Below are 23783 nucleotides of genomic sequence, written 5' to 3'. Positions count from 1 at the left end.
GTAATCTATCCCTCCTCTTCCTTTTTACCATTCTGAGTACCTCTGATGAAGTCAATGCTTCTGCCAATTCCTCGTTGTACAACCGTACAAGGGTCCCAACTATCTATACAGCTCGAAGTCTCAACCAACCACAAATTGATACTTGCATACTCGGACAGACAACAAGAGGCAGGTAGACTGGCAGAGTTATACACTTCTTTTATTAACATAGACAAGGAGGAGATCTTGAATAATAATATATCAACATTCGGACAAAACACCGAGCTTTCGTACATCAACCCTAATCAGATATGATTTCTGAGGGCTCAAGGGATCACATGGAGATTACCAGAAAAAGTCTAGTGCCAACCATGTTCAGACTAACCTTAATCAGAACTTAGCGTTTGTTCTGGAGGAGAATTTCTGTTGATGGCAAAAGTAAGAGGGAAAAAAAGTCGAGGTTGAGGGGTCATTTTGGAGATAATATTTACTTCATTTGTCTCATCTCATCTCATCACAAAAGCAGATCTTGCTTTCTTGTTTGGCTTCTACCTCTTTGTTCTGGTCACTTCGTTCTTCATTCCTTTATTTTATTTTATTTTTTTTTTCTATCAACTGAACGGCATTTCTCTTTTCAAGGATGGAGGGTGTTGAGAGACAACAATCTGTAGAGCCTTCGGCCATGATCACCAGCAGTGCTGATCGTATGGTGGGCATGGACCACGCCGAAGTGCGTTACTTCACCAGGTATGAGTTTATTTTTCCATGAATTGTATGATCTTATGTCTCTGACCTTATTCACAGCTATGATCACCATGGTAAATCCTGCCTATTGTCCATAAAACATTGAAGGGTACGCGAAGCTGACACAAATCTGTGCTAAGGCATTCATGAGGAGATGCTTGTAAGTTATATGCATCTGGAATTAAATTGATTTTAGTGCTGATAGTATCTCTTCACAGAAAGACGACGTCCGGACTCGGTCATACCGCGATTCCATTTATCAGAACCGCCACATTTTCAAGGACAAGGTTGTTCTCGATGTCGGATGTGGTACCGGTATTCTCAGCATGTACGTCTCACATGTTTCGAACAAATCAACACTCCATATACTGATTTTATGGCCAAAAGGTTCGCCGCGAAGGCAGGCGCCAAGCACGTAATCGGCGTGGACATGTCCTCGATCATCGAGAAGGCGCGCGAGATTGTCGCGGTCAACGGCCTCTCAGACAAGATTACCCTTCTTCAGGGAAAGATGGAGGAGGTTCAGCTCCCATTCCCTCACGTGGATATCATCATCTCCGAGTGGATGGGATACTTCCTCCTCTATGAAAGCATGCTGGATACCGTTCTGTACGCTCGTGACCGCTACCTTGCTCCTGGCGGCAAGATCTTCCCTGACAAGGCCACCATGTACTTGGCTGCGATTGAGGATGGCGAGTACAAGGATGACAAGATCGGATGTGAGAAATCCCTCGCCCATGTTGGGTTTTCAAGGCGTAGCTAATTCTCTATAGTCTGGGATAATGTTTACGGGTTCGACTACAGCCCCATGAAGGAGATTGCCCTTACGGAGCCCCTTGTCGATACAGTCGAGCTCAAGGCCCTTGTTACGGATCCTTGTTCTATCATTACTTTCGATCTTTACACGGTCACCAAGGCAGACTTGTCGTTCAAGGTTCCCTTCTCCCTTCCCGTCAAGCGCAGCGATTTCATTCACGCCATCATCGCGTGGTTCGACATTGATTTCACCGCTTGCCACAAACCCATCAGCTTCTCCACTGGCCCTCACGCCAAGTACACACACTGGAAGCAAACTGTGTTCTATCTTCGCGATGTTCTCACTGTTGAAGAAGAAGAGTCCGTGTCCGGTATCTTGGAGAACAGGCCAAACGATAAGAACCCTCGTGACCTAGACATCCAGATTTCTTACAAACTGGAGACCACGGACAAGTTGCGCTATGCCGAGGGCAACTGCTTTTACAGGATGTAGGTTATTCCTAGCCGTGACTGCAGCATTCCAGCGCTAATTCTTCGCAGGTGCTAAACCATCACTTTCTTATGATATTTGCTCGATAACCTTCTTCTACCGTGTTATTTGAGGACAGATCGCATGCTGTCAAACGACACGAAAGCTTCGCGTTGTAAGGCAGCATTATTGCATATTTGAAGGGTTGCTTGTATGGACTCTGGGTCGTTGAATGGTCTCTTTCGTCCTTCGTTCTTCCTTTTCGGCGTTGTATTGGATGGCAGGGGAACGGCACATTATTTGGCGCGAACGGAGAGACTGATTTTGCATGAGACTTTATGAAGCTCCTCGAATTTTTTCAAGTAGATACCCCGAGTTGACGCTCAGTCCAGCCACCTCCGACGTGTTCCTTAGATTATCTTGGCCTATTATCTACGTTTCACATCCACTCTTCTTTTCCTTTCATTGGCTTGGATAATCTTTTCGTTCGCCCACTCGAATTGAGGAAAGTCTGAAGGACTACGCATCTGAGCAGTGGTGTTCTTGCCTTGTTCTATGGGCGATACGATCATGAGTTTATGAGAACCGGAGCTAATCATTTTCTCTGTGATTGAAAAAACACTTTCCACTCCTTCGGCAGTCCAACCTGTATTAGTAGTTTGCATGATAGACTCATTCATGTGCTCTCAAACCAAACGGCTGCTAAGATCAGGGGTAAGAAGATCAGCAGACCTCGGTTTCTCACTGCACCCGATAGTGAGCCCCGGCATAAGGAAGATGTTGCTGGACGAACCTTATATCCAACTGGCTACCAGAGGCGCAGTCTCTTTTGGTATCGCAAGTTCCTCGGCCGAAGTAGATTAAACAACAGGCTCATAAGATATGGGTCGTAGTGACCTGGTCAGGTCAAGTCCCAATCATCTAAAGAACCGTAGACTAGTACCTCAATGGATATAGAATTCCTACTCGTCTTTTCTGTCATTCATATCACAGTTGTTGGCATTGTCATCAAATCTGAAGATAGCTCTGTTCTCTACAAATAAAGCACGTGATATCACCGCGGCTTCGCGCCGCGATAGACACCAGATGCGGAGAAAGCACATCTTTCCTCCCAACTGACACCTCACTCTGTAAGCGCCATTGCGGAAGCATCCACAAGGATGAACCCTTATGCCTCGCTCAGGGCTCCCCGGGCCTTGAAACATGTCTGGTAATGACTCTTGGACGGTTCTTTTCCGTAACCTGGACTAACGCGACAGTTAGCGCAAGGCAGTTTAGAACAGAACTTATTCCGAAGTACACGCGTTTGGTATGCAATCGACGTAACATTTAACCTCGAAATAGTCACTATTCGCGAATCACTTATGTCTCTGCCTTACTGACTCGGCAATACAGGTTGTTGGCTCCCGGGGCCTGCCAAACGCAGTCCGTCCTTTGACACTGAATCGGCAGCCCGCGTCCATCCGCCGTTACTCAAGTATCTCACCTGAAAAGGAGACGACGTCAGCGCAGGAGAAGCAGAATCCTCCAGTAGATGAGAGAGACACATTCTCCGAGAGTGAAAAGAAGACCTCACCGCCGCCTTCAACCGAGACCTCATCGACGGATGAAAAGGAAACTCTACCAGCAGCGCCTGTAAACGAGACATCTTCGGCAGAGGAAAACATAAACACATTGACGGATGGAAATGATACAGCCTTTACTGTTGGAAAGGAGAATTTATCGGCTACCACAAACGAGACTTCCTCCACAACCGATTCAGAGACAGTTGACCGGAAGGCCAATGTGGAATCCGATTCAATACCGAAGAATGCTGCGAGGAGATTTGTTTCAGTGCGCTTAGGTCCTCTTGGTTCAAATGTGTCTCGCTATGGGGAGTTGTAAGTAAATCCCTACATCATAATTTTTAGCCTTTATGTGTAAGAGAGGACCACTTGCTAATTGATCATAGCGGACCATTCTTCCTCAGGTGAGCTCGCTGGTATTTGCTAGCATTTGCTATCGAAGCTCACACAGTGCTTTTGTGCATCATCAGGGAAAATTGCCAGTGCTCATCCTGCGTCCATCCAGATACGAAGCAAAGATCTGTGGATACTTTCTCGGTATGACTTGCCGTTTCTTCTGGCCGCGTATGCAGTCGCTAATCGTCTTTCGCTTGGTTGCGTCTTAGATACACCCCGGGGTCTATGCTCAAGATATCATATACGGTCCTAAGATCGTTGAAGTACTCTGTATAGTCTCTGCAAACGTTAGACCAATGGACAAGAGGCTAACTTAGTCTAAGTTTCTGATGGACATAGGGGAACATTTCCATATTCATGGTTAAATGGACACGTCAACCTCACCATTGAGAAGAAAACGTTCTCCGCGCCATTCAAATTCAGGTTCGTATCATCTTCTTCCTGTACATTATCGCATTCAATTAATCCGTCATCGCCAGAGAATTCTCATCCTACAATCCTGATCAGGACTCTTACCCTGAAGTCGAGTACTCCGAAGTTATGTCTGACGACCTCGCATTGTTAGGATGGCTCGATGAGATTGTGAGTTCCTCCTTTACTCAAGATATGCCCGGCAGCTCACGCCAGTCAAGTACAAATGGGGTTTCTGTTTCGTGAAAGGAGTCCCGGTGAATCCCGAATCAACTAAGGCACTTCTCGAACGTATTGCTTTTATCAGACACACTCATTACGGTAATACATCCTCCCCGCAGGCTATTGTCACCTTCAACTTCTCTACACTAAAGGATATCGTACTAATGCATCAAAGGTGGTTTCTGGGACTTTACATCGGACTTGACCTTCAAGGATACTGCCTACACCACGGAATTTCTGGGCGCGCATACAGATAACACTTATTTTACTGATCCGGCTAGACTCCAACTATTCCATCTTCTGTCGCACACTGATGGCCATGGCGGAGCCAGCTTGCTTGTGGACGGTTTCAAGGCCGCCTCCATCATGCGACAGGAAAATCCAAAACACTGCGGAGTCCTCGCCGCTACCAAACAGCCATACCACTCAAGTGGAAATGAGGACGTATGCATACAACCGGCAGAGCAGGCCCCTGTCTTCAAAATCCATCCTGAACTGAGCCGACTATATCAAGTTCGATGGAACAACTACGATCGAGCGGCGAAACGAAACTGGGGATTGAAGGAGCAGAACCGATGGTATAACGCTGCACGCCATTTCAACAATATTATCCAGCGCCCGGGCGTTGAAATATGGACACAGCTTCAGCCCGGAACTGCGCTCAGTAAGTGCTTAAACACCCTTTCGCGGGAGTCGGCTAATTATACTTCTAGTTTTCGACAACTGGAGAATGCTTCATGGTCGTTCCGAGTTCACTGGCAAGCGGCGGATGTGCGGTGGATATAGTATGTTATTCTCTTGCCTTTCTTTTTACCGACTTTCGGTCAGTATCTCTCTTACTAACACTTCATTAGTCAACAACGACGACTTCATCTCACGTTATCGACTTCTGAAATATGGAAGAGAAAGGGTTATCGAGAATCTGGGTAACCTTGCTTACTTCAAGGATAATCCCAATATGCTTCTGTAAGCGGAGAGCCCAACAGTATCCTTGCTACAGAAGACGGCCGCCAAAGGTCAACCCTCATCGGGACGTTTGGGAAGCCCCTAGTGAAGGCTATGATGCCGGAAATGTAACATAGGTACAATCAAACGTAAATATCAAAAAAAAAAAATTTTTTTGAGAAGCAAAGCATAATGATATTCAGGCCGAAGTACCGAGCTGGCGAGAGCGGAGATGATTGCGGACGCTGGTAGAGTCGCTATCACGTGATGTAGGCAGAGCGGCTGACGTTGTTTGGCCGGAGCTCAGAGCATCACCAGGACAGCTTCACGTCTCCAACCTTTTATCTCGAAATCCCGCCCCCTTCCTTTTCCTGATAATACACCCTCTTACTCTTTGATCCCGCAAGTTCTCTCAGCTCTAATACTTACACATTTTCGTCTGTTACTATGTCGACCCTTGAAGATCTGGAAGATCTCGAACGCGAGCAGAGAGACAAGAAGAAGGACCAGGGCGATGGCGACGGTGATGGCCAGCAGCCTGGAGGAGATGGAGATGCTGAAATGAAAGATGCTGATGCGAAGAAGAAGGATGAAGAGGAGGGTTTATTGGATGAGGAGATTCTCAACTCGAGCACAGCAGACATTGTCAAGCGGCGACGGATGTTGGAGAATGAGCTCCGCATAATGAAGAGCGAGTACCAACGATTGACACACGAACAGAATACAATGCAGGAGAAAGTGAAGGATAACCAGGAGAAAATTGAGAACAACAGGTACGACATGCTTGTTACCCTATTCACTTCAGCTCTGCCATGCTGCCATTGACTTTCCGGGGCGCCGGAGCGGTGGCGATGTTGGAGCTCTATCGCTTGGATGTATCTGAAGACCTTCAATTACTCTTCTGACCCTTTTATTTACAGACAACTACCTTACCTCGTCGGAAACGTCGTCGAGCTTTTGGATCTGGATGTTGAGGCAGAGGCCGCCGAAGAAGGAGCCAACATCGATCTTGACGCTACCCGAGTGGGCAAGTCCGCTGTCATTAAAACTTCAACTCGACAGACTATCTACCTTCCTCTCATCGGTCTGGTAGATCAAGAGAAACTCAAGCCCGCTGATTTGATCGGTGTCAACAAGGATTCATATCTAATTTTGGATACACTACCCGCCGAGTATGACAATCGGGTGAAGGCCATGGAGGTCGACGAGAAGCCGACAGAGAAGTACTCGGACATCGGTGGTTTGGACAAGCAGATTGAAGAGATCGTTGAAGCCATTGTATGGCCGATGAAGGAGGCGGAACGATTCAAGAAGATCGGTATCAAGGCGCCAAAGGGTATGTCAACCTTTTTTTCGAGCCCTGCTCCGGTGTCATTTGGCAGCACGTCTAACGCATATCTTCTTTTCTGCAGGTGCTCTGATGTACGGTCCTCCTGGTACCGGTAAGACCCTTCTTGCGCGAGCCTGCGCCGCCGAGACAAACGCTACATTCCTCAAGCTTGCTGGACCTCAGCTGGTGCAGATGTTCATCGGTGACGGAGCCAAGCTGGTCCGGGACTGCTTCGCTCTTGCCAAAGAGAAGGCTCCTTCGATCATTTTCATTGACGAACTCGATGCCGTGGGTACCAAGCGTTTCGACTCCGAGAAGTCCGGTGACCGCGAGGTGCAACGGACCATGTTGGAGCTTCTGAACCAGCTTGATGGATTTGCTTCGGATGATCGTATCAAGGTCCTGGCCGCGACAAATCGTATCGATGTCCTTGATCCCGCTCTGCTCCGTTCCGGTCGACTGGACCGCAAGATCGAATTCCCTCTACCCAATGAGGAGGCGCGGGCAAACATCCTGCGAATCCACTCCCGCAAGATGACCGTGGATGACACCGTCAACTGGGCCGAATTGGCTCGAAGTACCGATGAATTCGGCGGTGCGCAGCTGAAGGCCGTCTGTGTCGAAGCCGGTATGATTGCTCTCCGGAAAGGCATGAGCAAGGTCGGACATGAGAACTACGTGGATGCTATCGCCGAGGTCCAGGCCAAGAAGAAGGACACAAACATGGGTATCTATGTCTAGATATTACATAATCAACGCATTTCCTCTAGTCTCTGAATTGTTCTACATCCCTCTTGTCCTTCTCTGATGGCCGTGTATCTACGTCCCCAAGTCGCTCAGAGCTGTCTTCGGTTTGCATACGAGCAACCTCGTTTCTTATCTTGCGATGTCTCCTATCCACACCCGTCTTCGGATCTGTTTGGCAGATAGATAAACAGTCATAATGATATGAGTAACTCTCGTGGTGCCTGATCGAATATCTACCAAGATACCTAGACGTGTTGAAAGCCTGTAGCGCCGATGTCTATGTCTTTCGGTTCTCTATGATCTGATTGTATTAAGTGCGATACACATTATGTATATCCGATCGTGTCTTGTCCGAATGGTGGACTCCCGAGGAGCTGCGAAACAATCTCCACCGCAGCAACATCTTCGTAACACCGTACACGCTCTGAACCATACCACGTTATTGCAACCGTCGATTAGGAACTGTGAGGTTCGCTTCCTGCGTACCGGCATGCCAGAAAAGCCTGTACAGAGTGTGCTCATCAATCACGAGAAAGACAGAGGAAAGTCTCCGAATAAATGAAAGCAGGAGGAACATTAAACGACTAAACCGAAGGGGAATATATGTAACCAGTCCAAGTGGACACCAGCAGCGCCTTAAGAATTCAGAGAAAATGCCCTCACTCATGCATGAAAACGAAAACGAAAAAGAAGGGAGATTGGAGAAAAAATACATGTCCAGACATGAATTCGATTTTCCATCCAATATGAGAGTAGATATGCATATGTGTGTCCATGATAAAAGCAAATAACCTCACCCTGAAAGTAGGTCGATAGTTGGTGAGTCGATTTCCACCGATATGAGGTAAAATTGCGACGAGTCAACCGATGAACGCCGTCGTTCTTGCACATCAATCTATGGGACTGCGTCCCATTGTATGCTAATAGAGAGAGAGAGAGAAAGGAAGATGCGAAGAAAGTGGTGCATCGTGGTATAATACTGCATCAGGTAAAGCATGAATCGTAGAGTGCTCGGTCAGAAGAGACCTTTGACGTCAATGATTTCGACACTTCCTGGACGATCGCGTTCCATATGAAACCACCAGTCCCTGCCCTTCTTGTGACTGTAATTCCAGGATCCAGTACAGGTATCCTTGTCCCAGGGAAGCCCGGTCGGAGACGCCAGGCTCATGGGAGTAGACGGGGTCGTCGGTGTGATAGGACTGGTTCCTAATGCTGAGCGACTACCAATGCTGCCCCATCCAAATCTCGTGACAGTCGTGGAAGCTGGGGATGGCGGCGATTCCTCGGAGGGGGGAGGGGGAATCAGGCTACCTTTGCTGCCAAAACAGTTGACCCCGACTCCGGCAGCGTAGGTCAACGATTGGTTTGAGGCAAGGACGTGTTTCCATCCAACGAGGCCGCCATCTGCGTCCTGACCAGGTAGGTCGGGGCGGAGTATGAAGCGCGGGATTGAGACATCTTTCTCGGTAGTTCTACTACCCACTCGGCCCATATACGCTGGCATTCGAAAGTTGTATACTGTGACAGGCCCATCGCGCTCTTCCTTTGCCCTCTCACCAGAAGATGGTGATCCGTATTGGTCCATGTCTGGATCCGGCTCATCATCTGAAGCATCCTCCAAGGCATTGTCGGGTACGTACGAATCTGAGTGATCAGTGATGAGAACTTGCATTCCGGTTTCCGTATCCTTGGCAGCCATGTCAATGAAGGTCTGAGCCCGTATTCGTGCTGACGTTAGATTATTGCCCGCTGGGAGGGCCAATGGGCGGGTACTAACAGAGCCATGAGAGCTCCGAGGCAGGCTATATCGGTCAGAATTGATCAGGGCCTGCCCTCTAGGAATAGGCTGGCAGACAGCCTGAAGAATTCCGGGAGGCTCTATATCTGAGGGTGCTCGGACGGTCTCCAGACGGGGGAAACCCGAGCAAAGAATGCTTTGAGCCAGATGCGAGTTCGGTGTCTCAATATGCTTGGGTGGCTTGGCGAATGGGGCACAGTCAAGTCTCGTCAGGGCAGTATTCGGATTGGGACAAGCAACATCCCAATGCAGATGCTTGAGACTGGACGACGCGAACAGCGGCTGAAAAACAAGCCCATCGGCATTCAACGTCGGACAATGGTCCGTCTGCACGATCTTGAAACGCTCTAGATTTCTAAGCGATGCTAAAATCTTTGAGATTACAAGCAAGGATTGAATGTTCTGTTCAACGAGAGCCAAGGACTTCAGCGAGCGGGACTCCGGGCGGGAGGTGTACTGTGATAGTCCGGTATCAGTGATACCTGGCAGGCTTTCCAGCCGAAGTGACTCCAGAGGCGGTAGACACAGCAAAGCGCTATCCGCGAAGGCATCAGCATCAAAGGATGAAATGCAAAGATGACGCAGCGAGGGTAATAGGTGGAACATGCGAAGGAAGATGCTCGGCTCGAGGGCACTTTTTCCGTTCAACGCATGGAGCATTAGAGTATCCAGATTCGACCAGGAAACATGGTAATCCAGAAACTCAAACATCTGCAGAGGACCCAAGCTGCCCGGACAAGAAGTGTTGCGCGGAGACTCTTCTTCGGAGACCTCCGGCCCCTCACCCAATATCCATATGTGTTCCTTGAGCTTCTTCCGTGTCGATAGTGCATGGGTCAGACGATCGAACTCGTGGTTGTACGCGATGGTCAAACCCAACAACCGTTCCAGGTTGGGGCACACCATTACAACGGAGGCGACGAGGTCTCGGTATTCTTGCCATTGGTTGCTGTGCTTGCTTGTTGTGAAAAGAAGGTCCATCTGCGGTACACGAAGCTCCAGGACAAGGTTGGCTAACGATTTCCTTTCGCGAAGGGTCCGTCTCAAAAGTTTCAGGCGGCTGCCCCTTTTCATCCGATATTTTTTTAGCTGAGCAGGAGAATCATTTCCGATAATGTGAATGCGAGTATAGCTTCATGACAGACCTCGTCAGCGTTTCAAGTCATCAAACCAAATGGGTCAAAATGCAACTGTCATCAAATTCACTCACAGTTTGGCTCGAACAGCCCTTTCCCATACTCGACAAGTCAAGGAAAGAGCGTGCAGGTCGCGCTGGAAACATGTCAAACAACCGGACTGGTTTGAGCCTGTGTGCAGAAACTGTAGTTGATTGAGGATGCCATCGTATACCTCCTGGGGTAGACGCTTGAAGACCGGCTCCAGAATCTTGTCCAGCGAAGCAGCAGAGTCGCAAAGGCGATATGAAGAAGTGGGCGAGGAAGGAGTATAGGAGGTAGGAGAAGTCGAAACGCTGTAATTGCTTTTGAATGAAGAGACTGACGATTTTCGTGAAGGAATCTGCTGTACTGTCACCCCATAGGCAGCATCCTTATAGTTTGGGACGACTTGGCTATGATGGGGTATTGTCGTATAGGGCACAGCAGCGGTCTCATGTCTACTGGCGACGACGCTCATTGTGGACCGTGTATAGCGAGCATTAAAGATGTAGTGACCAGGAGGATGAGAAAGAAAAGTAATCCGCAAAAGGGGAGCGAAGACGAGCTGGATGGAGGCAGGCAGTGGGCGTAGGTGGGGAGTCCAAGTACCGAAGGCAAGAGTTCAAGAGCACTTCTGGTATGTTAAAAATATCCACTTTTGCAAGTCAGTCAATGATTCGTCGAAGCGTCAAATGGTTACTGAAACCCGGGCCCGATAAGGAACACGATAAAGGAGTCGCACGATGATGGAAAAGGAAAAGGAGAAAGAAGTTAGAACGAAGCTCGAAGGATGTTCTTCAGGACAACATGAGTGACTTGACAAGGACCACACAACGAGGGAGGTGAGGAGACAGAAGTAGTAAAGGAGTACCCGGATCAGTCTAAAGTCTAAACTCAGGGTCATCGATTGTAGCTTTGTGATTTTCGTGTTCCCCCATTATTCCTCCCTCCCCTTTCAAGTCTCGCGGTCCGAAGTTGACTTTGCAAGCACCAAATAGAATTGTGTTCTTTGTTTCCACATACCACGAGTTGGAAGGTTTAACCAGTCAAAAAGAAGACGGGACGGCACTCCAAGGCCGATCATCCCCACAAGAGGAATGAGAATCTTAGTCGGGTTTCATGTATGGAAGTCGTAGCCTCGTAGTCGTAGCCTCGCGAGTCGCAGGTATCTTGGACCTTTGGTTGTTGGCATCATCATCCATGCATGATGCAACCCAGCATGCAAATGCAGCGAGCTGCAGCAACTCGTGCTCAGGAACTGTGGAGGAAGCGGAGAACTGGTGCCAAACGTGGCATGACAAACAGTCAAGGCGTCAAGCCCTCCAGTTGGCTGCAGGTGCATGCTGTGAGCCTGTAAGTAACGGCAAAAGGACAAAAGGAGAACATCGAAGTCGGAACTAATGAGTTAGTTGGAGAATTAGTCAATCTAATTCTTCTGAATGCGGGCGTGGCACTGCCTGATCCAGTAAAGATGAGAACACAAACATAAGCCCCGGGCGTTCAGGGTGATAGGTTGGTATTACGGAGATCGTACGGCGTACTTCGACCTCTCTGATGGACAGTCGATACCATTGGTCTTGGTCTGCGAATTCCCACAGCCGCTGACGGCCTGAGACATTCCGTGGTCCGTTATGCATAACATTGACATGAAGGGAGGAGGATGGATCATGGATGACGCCGATGGTGGACATTGCGTACGACTTACGACCAAAGGGGTAAAAAACACTAGATACATAGCTAGGTAGATAGATGCCTCGACACCCATGGGATGAGGAACCCACGCTAGTGCTATTGTGGTTAGTGCAGTGGGGTAGTCATGGTTCGCGGCAGGAACAGCAGCACTAAGCCTAATCAGGCAAAAACTAAGTTCGTTAGCTTCATCAACTTTTTGGCTTTGTATTTAGTACAAACTACAAAGTATTTACATCAGACTTGATGGGTCATATGGCCCCTATTCTTTACCAGTTTACCTAGACTTCGTCCCTCGAGCCCCAAATACTCAAGCGGTATCTGCCTTTTTCCCTACGGAGCGCTCGCGGAACTCGTCATTGCAGCCATGGATCCATGGACATTCCATACTTCCATCTAGAGAGGTACATCGGAACGCGCAGTCGAGGTAACCCGGTAATCTAACTGCTGCATATCCCCTATGAGCTCCTCAATGGAGTAAGATCTGCCGGTTCTGTGCTTGGTGAAATGCAATGATCGACATGATATCGGGGATTAATCAGTCAACATCAACGCGAGACAAATAGGATTACATGGAGCCTTGCGAACGTTTCATCTTTCCGAAGACTTAAGGGGGAAGGCTAAAACTGAGAGAAAGAGGTTAAGAAGCATGGCTTCTTGTCATCATTTTGATAGAGGCACTCCCTCGAGGCTGGAATGAGTGTAGACTTTAGTCACAAGATACAGCAAACTCTTTCACCAGAATCATGACTTTAGTGCATTTAGCAGTCAAATGCATTGGCCAATGTCTGAACCCACAGCAATAGCGTACTACCGTCGGGACACACTACCCACATAGTGCACCGTCCGGGATTAACGTGAAGAGTTAACAGTGAAGTTCAAGTTGCAAACAGGGATATGTAGATTAGCCCCTATGCCATATCAATATGAGCTCAAGGCCGATATTGTGGCTAAAATAGTCCATCCTCAGAACTCATACTTTGGAATTTGGACAGATACGAACCAAGGTCAGTCTTCCATAGCCCTGTGGGGTACAACACATCTTGGAGCTCGAAGGTTTCAAATAATGATCATGGCGTCAAAGCAAGAAAAGTTGACCGAACAAGAACAGACAGCCTTTGTTGTCTCACCGCGCCTGTAAAGGAGATCTAGGATCTTGTCAAGCGGAGGAAGAATTGCAATAAGTGCATCCCTGCTCCGATCAGGACTTGATCCAAGATCTGACCTTCATCAATAGGGCAACGAGTTCTATAAATCATTATTAAGCCCAGTTATACGGTACTTTCTGCTGCATGAGAGAGCGCGAGCTCTCTCTCATACTTGATTATCACTAATATCTGCCAATTCAGGCAGGCGAGATTCTATAGGAGGATGCTTATTATACACTGTATCCTTCATCTTTATCATATACAACCCCGTTATATCTCCTTTCCGCCTCTGCTTCTCAGTATTTATGACCTTTTTGTTGGGTAAGCCTCCGGTGCCAACAAATCTGTTTCAACTCAGTGCATGATGCCTCCTACATTTCACCGAGGAGGGGACCGGTCTAGTTCCAACCATTCTCAAGTTGGAGACGATACTCTGCTATCATCTCAGCCGTGATATTGCTTCCTCCACAAACCACAATGACCACCCTGCTGTTCGGAGTAAGATCCGGGATGACATCTCTCAATCGTCTTCCTACAGCAGCCTCCACGGATATTCCGCATGCCAGTTCAACTTGGAGCCGGAGATCATCAGCTAATCGAAGAATACCCTGAGCAGCCTCCGCATCCGAGCCCACGACACTTGCTACGTCAATGCCGGCCGGAGGCGAGCTTGCGTTCTGGAAGGTCTTTTCAGCGACACGAACAGATCCGAGGGAAGTCGCGAGCGAGGTGATACCGGGGAGAGATTGAAGACTCCCGTTTCGTAGCGAATGCGCCAGCGAATCCGCACCTTGTGTCTCTACAGCCAGAACCTTGACATTTCTCCGAGTTTGTCCCATTCCATCCATTGCTTGTGATTGCAGGTAATTGTCGAGTCCTTCGACAACCCCATTGAACAGACCCCCACCGCCAACACTGCACACAATCGCATCAGCTGGAAAGTTGCATGTTGACGAGGGATCTCGCGGAGGTAACTGGTCGACCATCTCGGATACCATCGTCGCAGCGCCCTTCCAGATCTCTGGGTGGTCGTACGGACACACGTAGATGTTTCTCCGCGAGGAGTGCTGGGTATCTTGATTATCGATGAAATTCTTCCGTAGGTAGGTGTCCGCGTCGAACCAGCTTGCTCCATGTTGGATCACGTCGGCAGCGCCCGCCGCCCGCAATTTGCTGATCATGAACGGCTTCGTGCTGAGTGGTACGACAACTGTGCAGGGATAGCCTAGATCTCGGGCTGCGATGACGGCGGCCAGGCCTGCATTGCCTCCTGAGGAGCTGTAGAAATGGAGTTGCTTGTCCTTGTTCGCTGGGTCGAGAAATGCAGAGCGGATTAGGTTGCCGATGCCCCTGGATGCGCTGTCAGTTGTCTGGACTCTGGAGGACCTAGAAGATTTTCTTTGGTGTTGTGTTGTACCTGGATTTGAAGGATCCAGAAGGCTGGAGGAGTTCGAGTTTCAGAAAGATTCTGCTACATACAATTAGTGTTTGGATAGATAGGAAAGTAGGATGTTCTTACCATCCGGCTACCCTGGATAGTGCTGCCGACTCGATCAGAGGCGTTTCTATCCACGGCTTTTGCATTGTAATGAGAGCGACTCGAGTTGAAACTTGAAATGTCACGATAAAGTATGGAAGAAAGTTTAAGTTTGAGTTTGAATCTATTGCTGTTGCTCACCGGTCTTTATTTTGAATCAAAGAAGTTGTATCGTTTTTATACCTGCAATTTCCGGCTATCTTTCGATCCTCATCAGTCATCACCGAACCGTGCGCCCTTTGGATGACATCCCCTCCATTTCGAGCCCATATTCTATCCGACTCCGGAGTCCAGACACTACTCTCTCATTCGATTCTGTACACGCAATGAATTCCCGCCACGTTGGTAATACTCTGAAGAAGGCATGTTGTCGATATTCTCCTAAATGAGCTAATCACGATTTCGACTATTCCTGTCAACTTAGCTAACACCCTTGAGTCCATGAACACCTCCGTCCTCGGCATATTTACAGGATCCTGTTCCAGGGCTTGAAGCATTCTTGCCTGGATTGAGGACCACATTGTCAAACTGATGTTGTAACAAGGATGAACCTTGGAGTAAGAATTCACTGAAGTTTTAGGGAGGAAGAGAGCATAACACCTTTGAAAAAAAAAAAAAAAAAAAAAAAAAGTCCTTCGTTGTCAAAGGTTCAAAGTAAAGACAGCCCACGGGGTATCAATATAGAGAGGTAAAGCCATTAGAACGCCTCGAGGACACCACTTCCAACGCTAACACATATAACCAGAGCAAACCTATAGCGACCTGCGATGAGCAGTGGCCTCTCCTGTTGCAGAACTAGACGCGATCGCCTCTTCTCTTTCCCTTTCCTTCGATGTGACACTGGAACCACCATTTGTGTACCTAGCTGTCTCTGTCTCCTTCCTGAGCACTTGGCCTATTGCTTTGTTGGCGCCGTTGAATTCTTGAATGTGCGAGTGCCGCTACATAGAGGTTTTCTTGACAGTGAGTGACCGGAACAGAAAGCTGGGTTCCGTCAAGAATGGTCTCAACTCTCAAGCCATTCCGCATCCTTGATCCGAGACGCAAAGACAACAACTTGTTGATTGTCCGGTAATAAGAAGGTGGACAAGTCCTTGCCCGTACAGGGCATTTCGGAAAGGCACTGGGGTATGCCTTTTTTGGCATCCCCACGCCGCTTTGCCTCCACGGCAATGAGATTGGTCCCCATGCCATTCCTGTCCCCCTCGTACCACACGGCAAAGTCTACCTTCCCGTTGAGGTTGCGGACTATGTTGTCCACCTTGATCAGGAGTGATAGGCGTGTTTCCTGGTCGAGAAACACAGGCCGATCGTCGTCGGTAGAGCTTGGCGGCCACTGCTGCTTTCCGTCTTGCTCGTGTCGGCTCTTTCTGCTTGAGGTTGTTCCTATTATTTCTCGCCCGGAATTCTGGAGTCGGGTTTTGTCGCAAAGCTTTCTGGTATTGTCCCTGGTATACACGATTTTTTGCTTGTTTGTATTCCGCAATCTCGGCCAGCTCTTTGGGAGTCTTATCTTCGCTGTCCCGAATTGCAGTCAAAACCCGTAAGCAGAGGTGTTTGGTGGAGTTTAGGTACTGGGTTGAGAATTCGTCGAACGGTTGGAGATAATCGCAGTAATCAAGACCCAGCATCTGCCCTCGTTAAAGTCCTGTATGATTGATGACCGCTCATTCAGTGCTTTCTTGTTGTGAGTCATCTGCACCTGGGCAGATAGCCTAGTGTTGTTTAGCAAGATCTCAAGTGACTCACCCTCCTTAATGCGAGAGACAAAGACAACTACCTTCTGGTTGTGACAGCATCTTGTGAGGATGTCACATATCACAGCAGTCCTTTGGGCGCCATTTGTTGGGAAATATGACAAGCTAAGCATTGCCTGAGTACCTAAAATCTGCAAGGAGACATGTGTTGAACATGCAGATTTTATGTACTGGGTAGAACCAGTATTTGAAATGATGGACATGACCAGGTCTGTGCGTTGATTCTCCTGGATAATACTAAGGATGTTCTTAGTATGTGCTGCCACTGCACCATGACCAAGAGATATATGGGCATCATCAATGATGAGATACCTCAGCCCCCTTAACACCAGGGACTTGTCCTCAACCTTGAGGTCAAGTCCTGGTGTTGAGACTATGATATCATAGTCCTGGAGGCGACACTCTGCATCTGTGTTCTCTCTAGTTAGGCAAAGGATAGCAAGGCCACTATCCTCTGCCAGAACCCGGATAGTATCACAAGCGTTAGCCACAAGCTCATACGTCAGCGTGATATAAATAGCATATGGACCCTCTAGGTCCGGGGTATGGACCAGTTTGCTCATAAGAGACACAAGACTAGCTAAGATAGCCGTTGTCCGTCCTTGAGCAGCTCCCCCAGAAATCTTGGGAAGCATCACAGAAGCCAAGGAGTAGAGTTCGGCCCTCGAAGAGTTTGCAGTCATAGTGCTCCATAAATACTTGGACTCTCTCTACTGTCTCAAATTTGAAGTAAATCCTCCTGATAACATGTGAGTATTGATAACTGATAATAGGTCAGAAATACTCACTTAACACCAGTCAGTCACTGGGCTTCACAAGTAAGATTGGATGAGAGCTCAATTCTGAGCGGTCTGTGACTCTGTGTTCAAGATGAAACATTTCCATGATCTGTTCAAATGTTTTAGACCAGAGAAAGCCTTAAACAATAATCTTGCTTGTCGCGACATTGAGCCCAAAGGACTGTTAGCGGTCTGAGTTGTCAATTGCCTTAGCACCATCTGCGCCAAGACTAATGAACAGTCAATATTTTCCGTCTGGATGTGAAGCTCTGAAGACATACCTTTAGTTTTGAATCTGGAAAAAGGACATTTCCAGGTTTAGTCAAAAATGGGGGTCCAGGCAATCTTGGTCACTTCCAAAAGTATCAAGGAAGATGTTGCTTTCAATGCAACAGTTGCGTTAAAGCAGCACGCAGCCATAGAGGCAAAGAGGGAGACGCCTGGCGGGTATCAAAGATAACAGGAAGATCCAGGAGCCCATGTGTAGGCTGTTTGGTTCAGGGCTTGTCCTTATTGAAATATAAGACAGTTGATGATGGAGAGACAAGAGATGCAGATTGCATAGGGGCAAAGGGGGTTTATATACCCCAAGCATCTCGCTCGCTTTACTAGCCTCACATCTAGCGATCCCTTTAAGCAACGTCAACTTCACTCATCTCATTGAGATAAATGCGAATACTGCTCGGTAAGTTCAGCAAAGGGGGTGAAAGAATCAGGGGTGAATGGCATGCTGATTAAACAGGTGAATCAACAGCATAGTTCAGTGTCTTCTAGTTTCTATACAGAGATTACAGCAGTTGGAGCATACTTCCAGCCTTGTTGCATCACCGGCGGACTTCTCAACACTCTTAACTATAAACTAGTCAATATCGTCTAGAGTTGTCCGTAGTGGAAGTGATAGAATATTTGATGCGTGGGGAGAGTGTCGTCTTCAACTCGAACTTCTCTGGAATATTGCTTTCTACTGCCACTGGCAACAGTCTGCAAGATCATGGACATCATATCCAATACAGTGTGTCTGACTATGCAACTCTTTCATTACGACCCCCTTGAGCTTTAGCCATCATCATAATCATCATACTGCAGCAAGCCTTAGACAGGTTCTGATAGAAGAGGAGGTTGAGCGCAGCCTACTTGAAAGCTTGCTAAAGTCAAGAAAGTGATTCAAAAGCTTTCTTGGTGTAACGAATTAGCCGCCGAAGCATCATGTCTCATACTATGTTGGGAGTTGTTCGGCTGCTCATTTCCTCTTCATCGTGATAGCTATTGTCATCGAACTCACTCTCGCTCAAGATATACTTAGTTGCATACAGTAGGAACTGGAGCCTTGATCAATCTACCAAGAGTCCTTGCCAACCAGCTAGACATGCTTGCTGGCCTGCATTGAGCATCGAATCGGTTGGGAGCTTTGAAAGACACGGAGCGTTGTCGAGCATTAGGGCTGCTTAAGCTCAATGGTGTTTCGATAACAAGAGTATACTTGGCTGGATGCTGGTGATATCAACAGGAAAAGCAAGAATACCAGCAGGAGTTGTCTAAATGTAATGTCCAGAAGAGGGAGTCTTAACATCTACTGCATTAAATCACCTCTTCTATGAATGTCAGAGCATATTCCATACATAATCCATCAGATCAATTCTGGAAAGGCCCTGAACATGTTGAGGACCTATATTCATCATCCAAACACAGAGTATATTTCTTGACCCTTACATTCACTGCCTGCTTTTATTGCTGGATCTACTGGATTCACTAACTATATTCACAGTCAATACTTTAGCTTAGTGAATATCAATTCTGTCTGTAAGTGTAGTGAAGCTAGCAACATCCTCTACTCCCTCTTCCTCTCTCTGAAAATCTTTACCTCTACCCTACCCATCACTAACTATTTACATCTTATTAAGTTCAACCCTTAACCAAACAGCCTATACATGTGCTTCAATGGATATTCTTAGAATCACATCAAGATATGAAAACTGCGACAGAGTCATTCTCCGCCGGGCGAAGTATCAGTACCAGGGCCATGTATATACCCATCCCCGGAATTGAATCTGCCAATATGCTAACAAACAAAAGGAAACACAGAGAGTACCGTCCTCTCGCGAGTCCTCTTCTCTCTCAGAGCTCACGTGCTCCCCCTTCTCCCCTCCGAGTACGCGGTAAGTCCCCATGTGTCTGTGGGAGGGTTCCCTGTGAGGAATCTTCTAAGTAACCAAGCTAATGTTTCGCGACAGCATACTCCTGCCTTTACTCCGGCCACTCCTGCTCCTGTGCCTGCACCCCAATGCTTGGTTCATTCCGCGCTCACGTGGGAATCCTGCGGTGATGCCAGGCCTCCCGTCTTGGACTGGGCAGCAGCCTCTGTCATGCCGCAAGTGGGCATGGGATCTACTGCACCTTACTTAGGGGTTACATGGGGATAGTCTCCTGGCCACTTCGGAATGCCTGCCCATTCGGATTTGCGACTTCCGTATTTACTTAGCATGGTGCCTGTTCGCACACTTTTCTGATTGAGACACAACGGGAGCACTAGATTGTCAGCAATGCTGCCCTTGATGAAATCATTAAGGAATCCAGTGCGGATACACTCAAAGCCAGAGAACTACAACTACAAGGGATTCGCGATAACTACAAGAGACGGAAGGCAGCAATGTCAGAAGAACGGCTTGCTGCTTTCCGGGAGCGAAACAGACTTGCTCAGCAGCGGCTATGTGCTAGTGACCCAGACAAGTGCCATAAGACAGAAGCAGAAAGCACAGTATCAAGAGCCAGGGATATACTAGGGAATACCGCCGTATTCAAGATGATGATATCAGGGAACGAGAAGCTGCGCTGCCGGAACATGCCAAGGCAGCAAGGCGAGCTCGCTTTGCTTAACCCCAAGCCAAAGCGCATTGTCCCTGCAAAGAACAAGAAACGGAACGTCAGCCACCAAGTTCTGACCTTTCAAATCGCCTTTCCACATGCGTTATGGGTACGCCTACATCTTTGCCTTTTTTGAAAGCGCTGTATCTTCGTTGCTGACTGTAACTGATCTAAAAATGTAGCAGATCCATTCCTATGCCGACGAAATGGGACTGTTCAAGAGCTCGCCAGGATACTCGATGATGAGACGGTAGTCCACGTCAGGCAGGTGTCTTCCTCTTTGCCTCTATGGCTGCATGCTACTTTAACACAACTATGGCATCCTCTCGTCAAACCGCATCAAATCGTACCGAACCACCTCCTTCGTAAGTGATTCTCTTCGTTGTTCTCTGCTGCGTTCTTTCTTTCCAAGCTGTTCAATTGTCTTCGCAATTATGGGATTCATATTGCTTCGTTCTCTGTGAGCCGTCAAGGTCACGGATTCTCTCATTGCAGGCCTTCACCATTTACTTATGTTAATGCTGCTCCAGCTGCTCGCCCGCTCGCCCCAGCCCCCTCTGCCCAAAAGATATTTAACGAAATTGTTCCCCGAATTCCCAAATTAGAGAATTTACTGAAGTCATCTACGAGGACGTCGACCCTGATGATGGTGCGTTACTCTGTCAGTCACTAGTGGATGATGAACGCGTTGAAAGAAGAGCTGCGAGGTATGACATGCCTTTCACTGATACACCAAAAGTTTCCTTTGACCTTTAATATAATAATATTATAATAGGGTTAACACTCCGCATTAAAGTCAGCCAACAGAATTACACGATGCCCACCAACAGTGGGCTATTAATGCCATTGGGGATTGGATCTCCTACCACTGTTATCGGTGTCTGCAGGCACCCGGTGTGCTTTCTGCTTGCTCGGGGTATTTTAATACTTTCAGAAAGTGATCAAGATGGTTGCATGGACTTTCATTTTAACTGAGCCTGGAAATGTCTTTTTTCCAGATTCAAAACAAAAGGTATGTCTTCCGAGCTTCACATCCAGACGGAAGATATTAACTGTCCATTAGTCTCTGGTTTGACGAAAGTCGAAAACACAAGTGTCATTTCGACCTTGCCAATTTTGTCCATGGGACATGCAAATCTCGACTGCTGTAAGTTCATCACTTCTCAGATCCTCTCCAGGAGCGTTACTAAGCCTACGAAGGTCCTCGAAGAGAGACGTTACGAGCGTCCTCTCTAATCGTCTGCTACCGGCCACAGCTGAAGCCGGCAAACCATGTTACCTTAGGATGTCGATTTCAGACACTCAGCCATGAAGATCAGCCTGCCGTGGATCCCATTCAGCGGCACCAACAGAGCTGCTGGTTCATTTTCGACCGTTGAGAGGATTGTCATGTCTTTGTGACACGCATCCGGGGCGCAGAACAGCCCGAAAGCATTCACTATCAAGCGTCTATGAGCAAAGACACCAACCCAGAGCATCATAGGTTTCCGTCACTTTCTGTGCCAACCCCCGGGCTCCTTTCTCAAGATGATGCCGCAAAGTATCGGATTGACCCGATGCCATCCCAAAGAATGTTTTGGGGAGTTTACGCCCTGGTCCTCAAAAGACCAAGTCATATGCCTGTCTGTACTCCACACATTGGATCGGCTACTGCGGCTAGTAGAGGAGCGAGAGAGAAGATCAAGGCCAAGGAAGCAGGTCAGACCCCAGAGCAGAAAGCCGCAGAAAGCCGCAGAAAGAGCCCATTAAGCAGCCCAGGCAAGGGCCAGACGGGCCAGACGGGCCATTCCAAAACCTTGGATTTGGCGTAGCATTACATCAAGTGGATAATGAAGGCAAGGAACGCCCAGTATTATTCCTGTCCAGGAAGCTCTCCTCCGTGGAAGGCAATTACTGGCCCACTGAGCTGGAAGTCGCCGCGGTAGTATGGGCAATCAGCAAACTCCGACAGTACCTAGATGGAAACCAATCCACTCTGTTTCCCGACCACTCAGCCATATCAAAGGATTACTGCATTCCGCAGCTCCCCAGCGGAAGAACCGACGGCTAGCCTGTGATTTCACCAACCAGAAGGAAGGGCACTGGACCCTGTGTGACGGCGCTAATTTCGAGTTCTTCGTGATGGACTCCAACAAGTCACCAATAACGAAAAGTGACGATCGCAGGGCTAGCCCGATGGGCGTTGTTTCTCTCGCAATCCGGAGACAACATGAAGATAGTCCATCGCCCCGGTCGAGTGCACCGGAATGCGGATGCCCTCTCACGCCTCCAACAGAGCAGATCTACAGCACCGACGGTTCCACATAGCATCACCATTGCTGACGACGAAAGTCCTCCAGAGATAACCAAAGAACGCAGAAAGATGTGCAGACCGAAAGGCCCAGAAAGGCCCAACAAAAGCAAGATCCACTGCAGAGACTTAAGGCAAGATACCAGATGAGGGTATCAAGAGCTAAAGCTGCATATGATCGGATTCGGGCCAGCAAAGACTCAGAAGCCAAACTTCAACTTGCGCTTGTGCAGGTTAAAAGGTATCAATACAGCAAAAGAAATACAATAGCAGTGAAGGAGATTCCATCAGCCGAATTCCTTGAATTAACCAAGGAACATATCAAAGATGAACCCACTGGGCTGAGATCCGTCCTAATCATGATTCTATATCAATCTGAAGAAGAATTGCATCCCAGTGTTGAGGACAATCATAACTCTAAAGCTGCAGATGATCACCCTGACTACAACTCAAATTAGCTAAGGCACATCTCCATGGGGGTAAAGATGAATGGTGAACCCACTAAGGGACCAAACCCAGCTAAAGAGCTGAAAAGTTCCAAGCGAATGATGACCTGAATATAACTAGTTATTGATAAATGTCCTAGCCTGACTAGACGATCAAAAATCATCAGCTGTCTGAATACAACCGTCTAGAGAGAAGGGTCTATGTATCTACTCACTACTGCAATGAGACCTCTTCCATAGTGTCAAAGGATATCCCCTACATAATCCACCAGTCTATCTTGGCCGACGCATTGATGGTCCAAGGGTTCAGTGGAATACGGAAACAAATGTCAATCCTTACTTTCCTGAAATCTGTGTTGCTGCTTTCCCACGAGCCTTTATTGTATTTATCTCTCACATGAACCGACTAAACAAGTGATCATTCAATGCCAGCGATTGCTGGGTCATATTCATTCAGCTACCTGGCTATTTGAACTCGAGCCATCTCAAACACATGACAGCAACACTTCCAAGGCGGCCTCAAACACGAAGCAACCGAGCCAAGTTGATGTGTGGATTTCCGTCGCTGTTTCTGTCGTAAAGATCAAAGCAGTAGCCAATTAACCTCCAGGAAAAAACGCATTTGCAGAATGTAGCCTGGCTCAAATGGATATCTAACCCATCTATCCGGATGGTCTGTAAAGTTGATAGATAAAGGAAAAAGAGAAAGCAAAACCCCTTAGGCCATCAAGCCTATGAAAGCCGGTCGACGGC

General features: G+C 47.9%; 6 protein-coding genes across 6 annotated transcripts; 3 read left to right on the top strand and 3 right to left on the bottom strand.

The window, feature by feature from the left end:
• Positions 1–661: 661 nt before the first annotated feature.
• On the top strand, positions 662–5512 carry CDV56_107236 (uncharacterized protein; the record flags this gene model as incomplete). The annotated part of the gene is made up of 14 exons (XM_026760855.1): positions 662–726; positions 784–797; positions 864–883; positions 942–1051; positions 1111–1442; positions 1497–1968; positions 3212–3257; positions 3344–3828; positions 3900–3917; positions 4249–4332; positions 4389–4491; positions 4756–5206; positions 5256–5327; positions 5397–5512. The coding sequence occupies 14 exons, from the start codon at positions 662–664 to the stop codon at positions 5510–5512; spliced, it is 2388 nt and encodes a 795-aa protein (XP_026616558.1).
• A 422-nt stretch (positions 5513–5934) lies between these two features.
• RPT5 (proteasome regulatory particle base subunit RPT5) lies at positions 5935–7558 on the top strand (the record flags this gene model as incomplete). Its single annotated transcript, XM_026760753.1, has 3 exons — positions 5935–6260; positions 6408–6823; positions 6900–7558. 3 exons carry the CDS (start codon positions 5935–5937, stop codon positions 7556–7558), a joined length of 1401 nt encoding a protein of 466 aa, XP_026616557.1.
• A 1021-nt stretch (positions 7559–8579) lies between these two features.
• On the bottom strand, positions 8580–11000 carry CDV56_106975 (uncharacterized protein; the record flags this gene model as incomplete). The annotated part of the gene is made up of 2 exons (XM_026760594.1): positions 8580–10497; positions 10576–11000. 2 exons carry the CDS (start codon positions 10998–11000, stop codon positions 8580–8582), a joined length of 2343 nt encoding a protein of 780 aa, XP_026616556.1.
• Positions 11001–13757: 2757 nt separating this feature from the next.
• Positions 13758–14943, bottom strand: CDV56_106757 (putative L-serine dehydratase; the record flags this gene model as incomplete). The annotated part of the gene is made up of 3 exons (XM_026760376.1): positions 13758–14709; positions 14777–14830; positions 14879–14943. The coding sequence occupies 3 exons, from the start codon at positions 14941–14943 to the stop codon at positions 13758–13760; spliced, it is 1071 nt and encodes a 356-aa protein (XP_026616555.1).
• Positions 14944–15902: 959 nt separating this feature from the next.
• On the bottom strand, positions 15903–16527 carry CDV56_106678 (uncharacterized protein; the record flags this gene model as incomplete). The annotated part of the gene is made up of 2 exons (XM_026760297.1): positions 15903–16144; positions 16200–16527. 2 exons carry the CDS (start codon positions 16525–16527, stop codon positions 15903–15905), a joined length of 570 nt encoding a protein of 189 aa, XP_026616554.1.
• A 2871-nt stretch (positions 16528–19398) lies between these two features.
• Positions 19399–20548, top strand: CDV56_106421 (uncharacterized protein; the record flags this gene model as incomplete). The annotated part of the gene is made up of 5 exons (XM_026760040.1): positions 19399–19435; positions 19506–19588; positions 19664–19837; positions 19963–20403; positions 20477–20548. The coding sequence occupies 5 exons, from the start codon at positions 19399–19401 to the stop codon at positions 20546–20548; spliced, it is 807 nt and encodes a 268-aa protein (XP_026616553.1).
• Positions 20549–23783: the final 3235 nt, after the last annotated feature.

The sequence above is a fragment of the Aspergillus thermomutatus genome, assembly GCF_002237265.1.
Source record: "Aspergillus thermomutatus strain HMR AF 39 chromosome Unknown NODE_39, whole genome shotgun sequence".
Taxonomy (NCBI): Eukaryota; Fungi; Ascomycota; class Eurotiomycetes; order Eurotiales; family Aspergillaceae; genus Aspergillus; species Aspergillus thermomutatus.
This window is presented reverse-complemented; position numbering and strand designations above follow the sequence as displayed.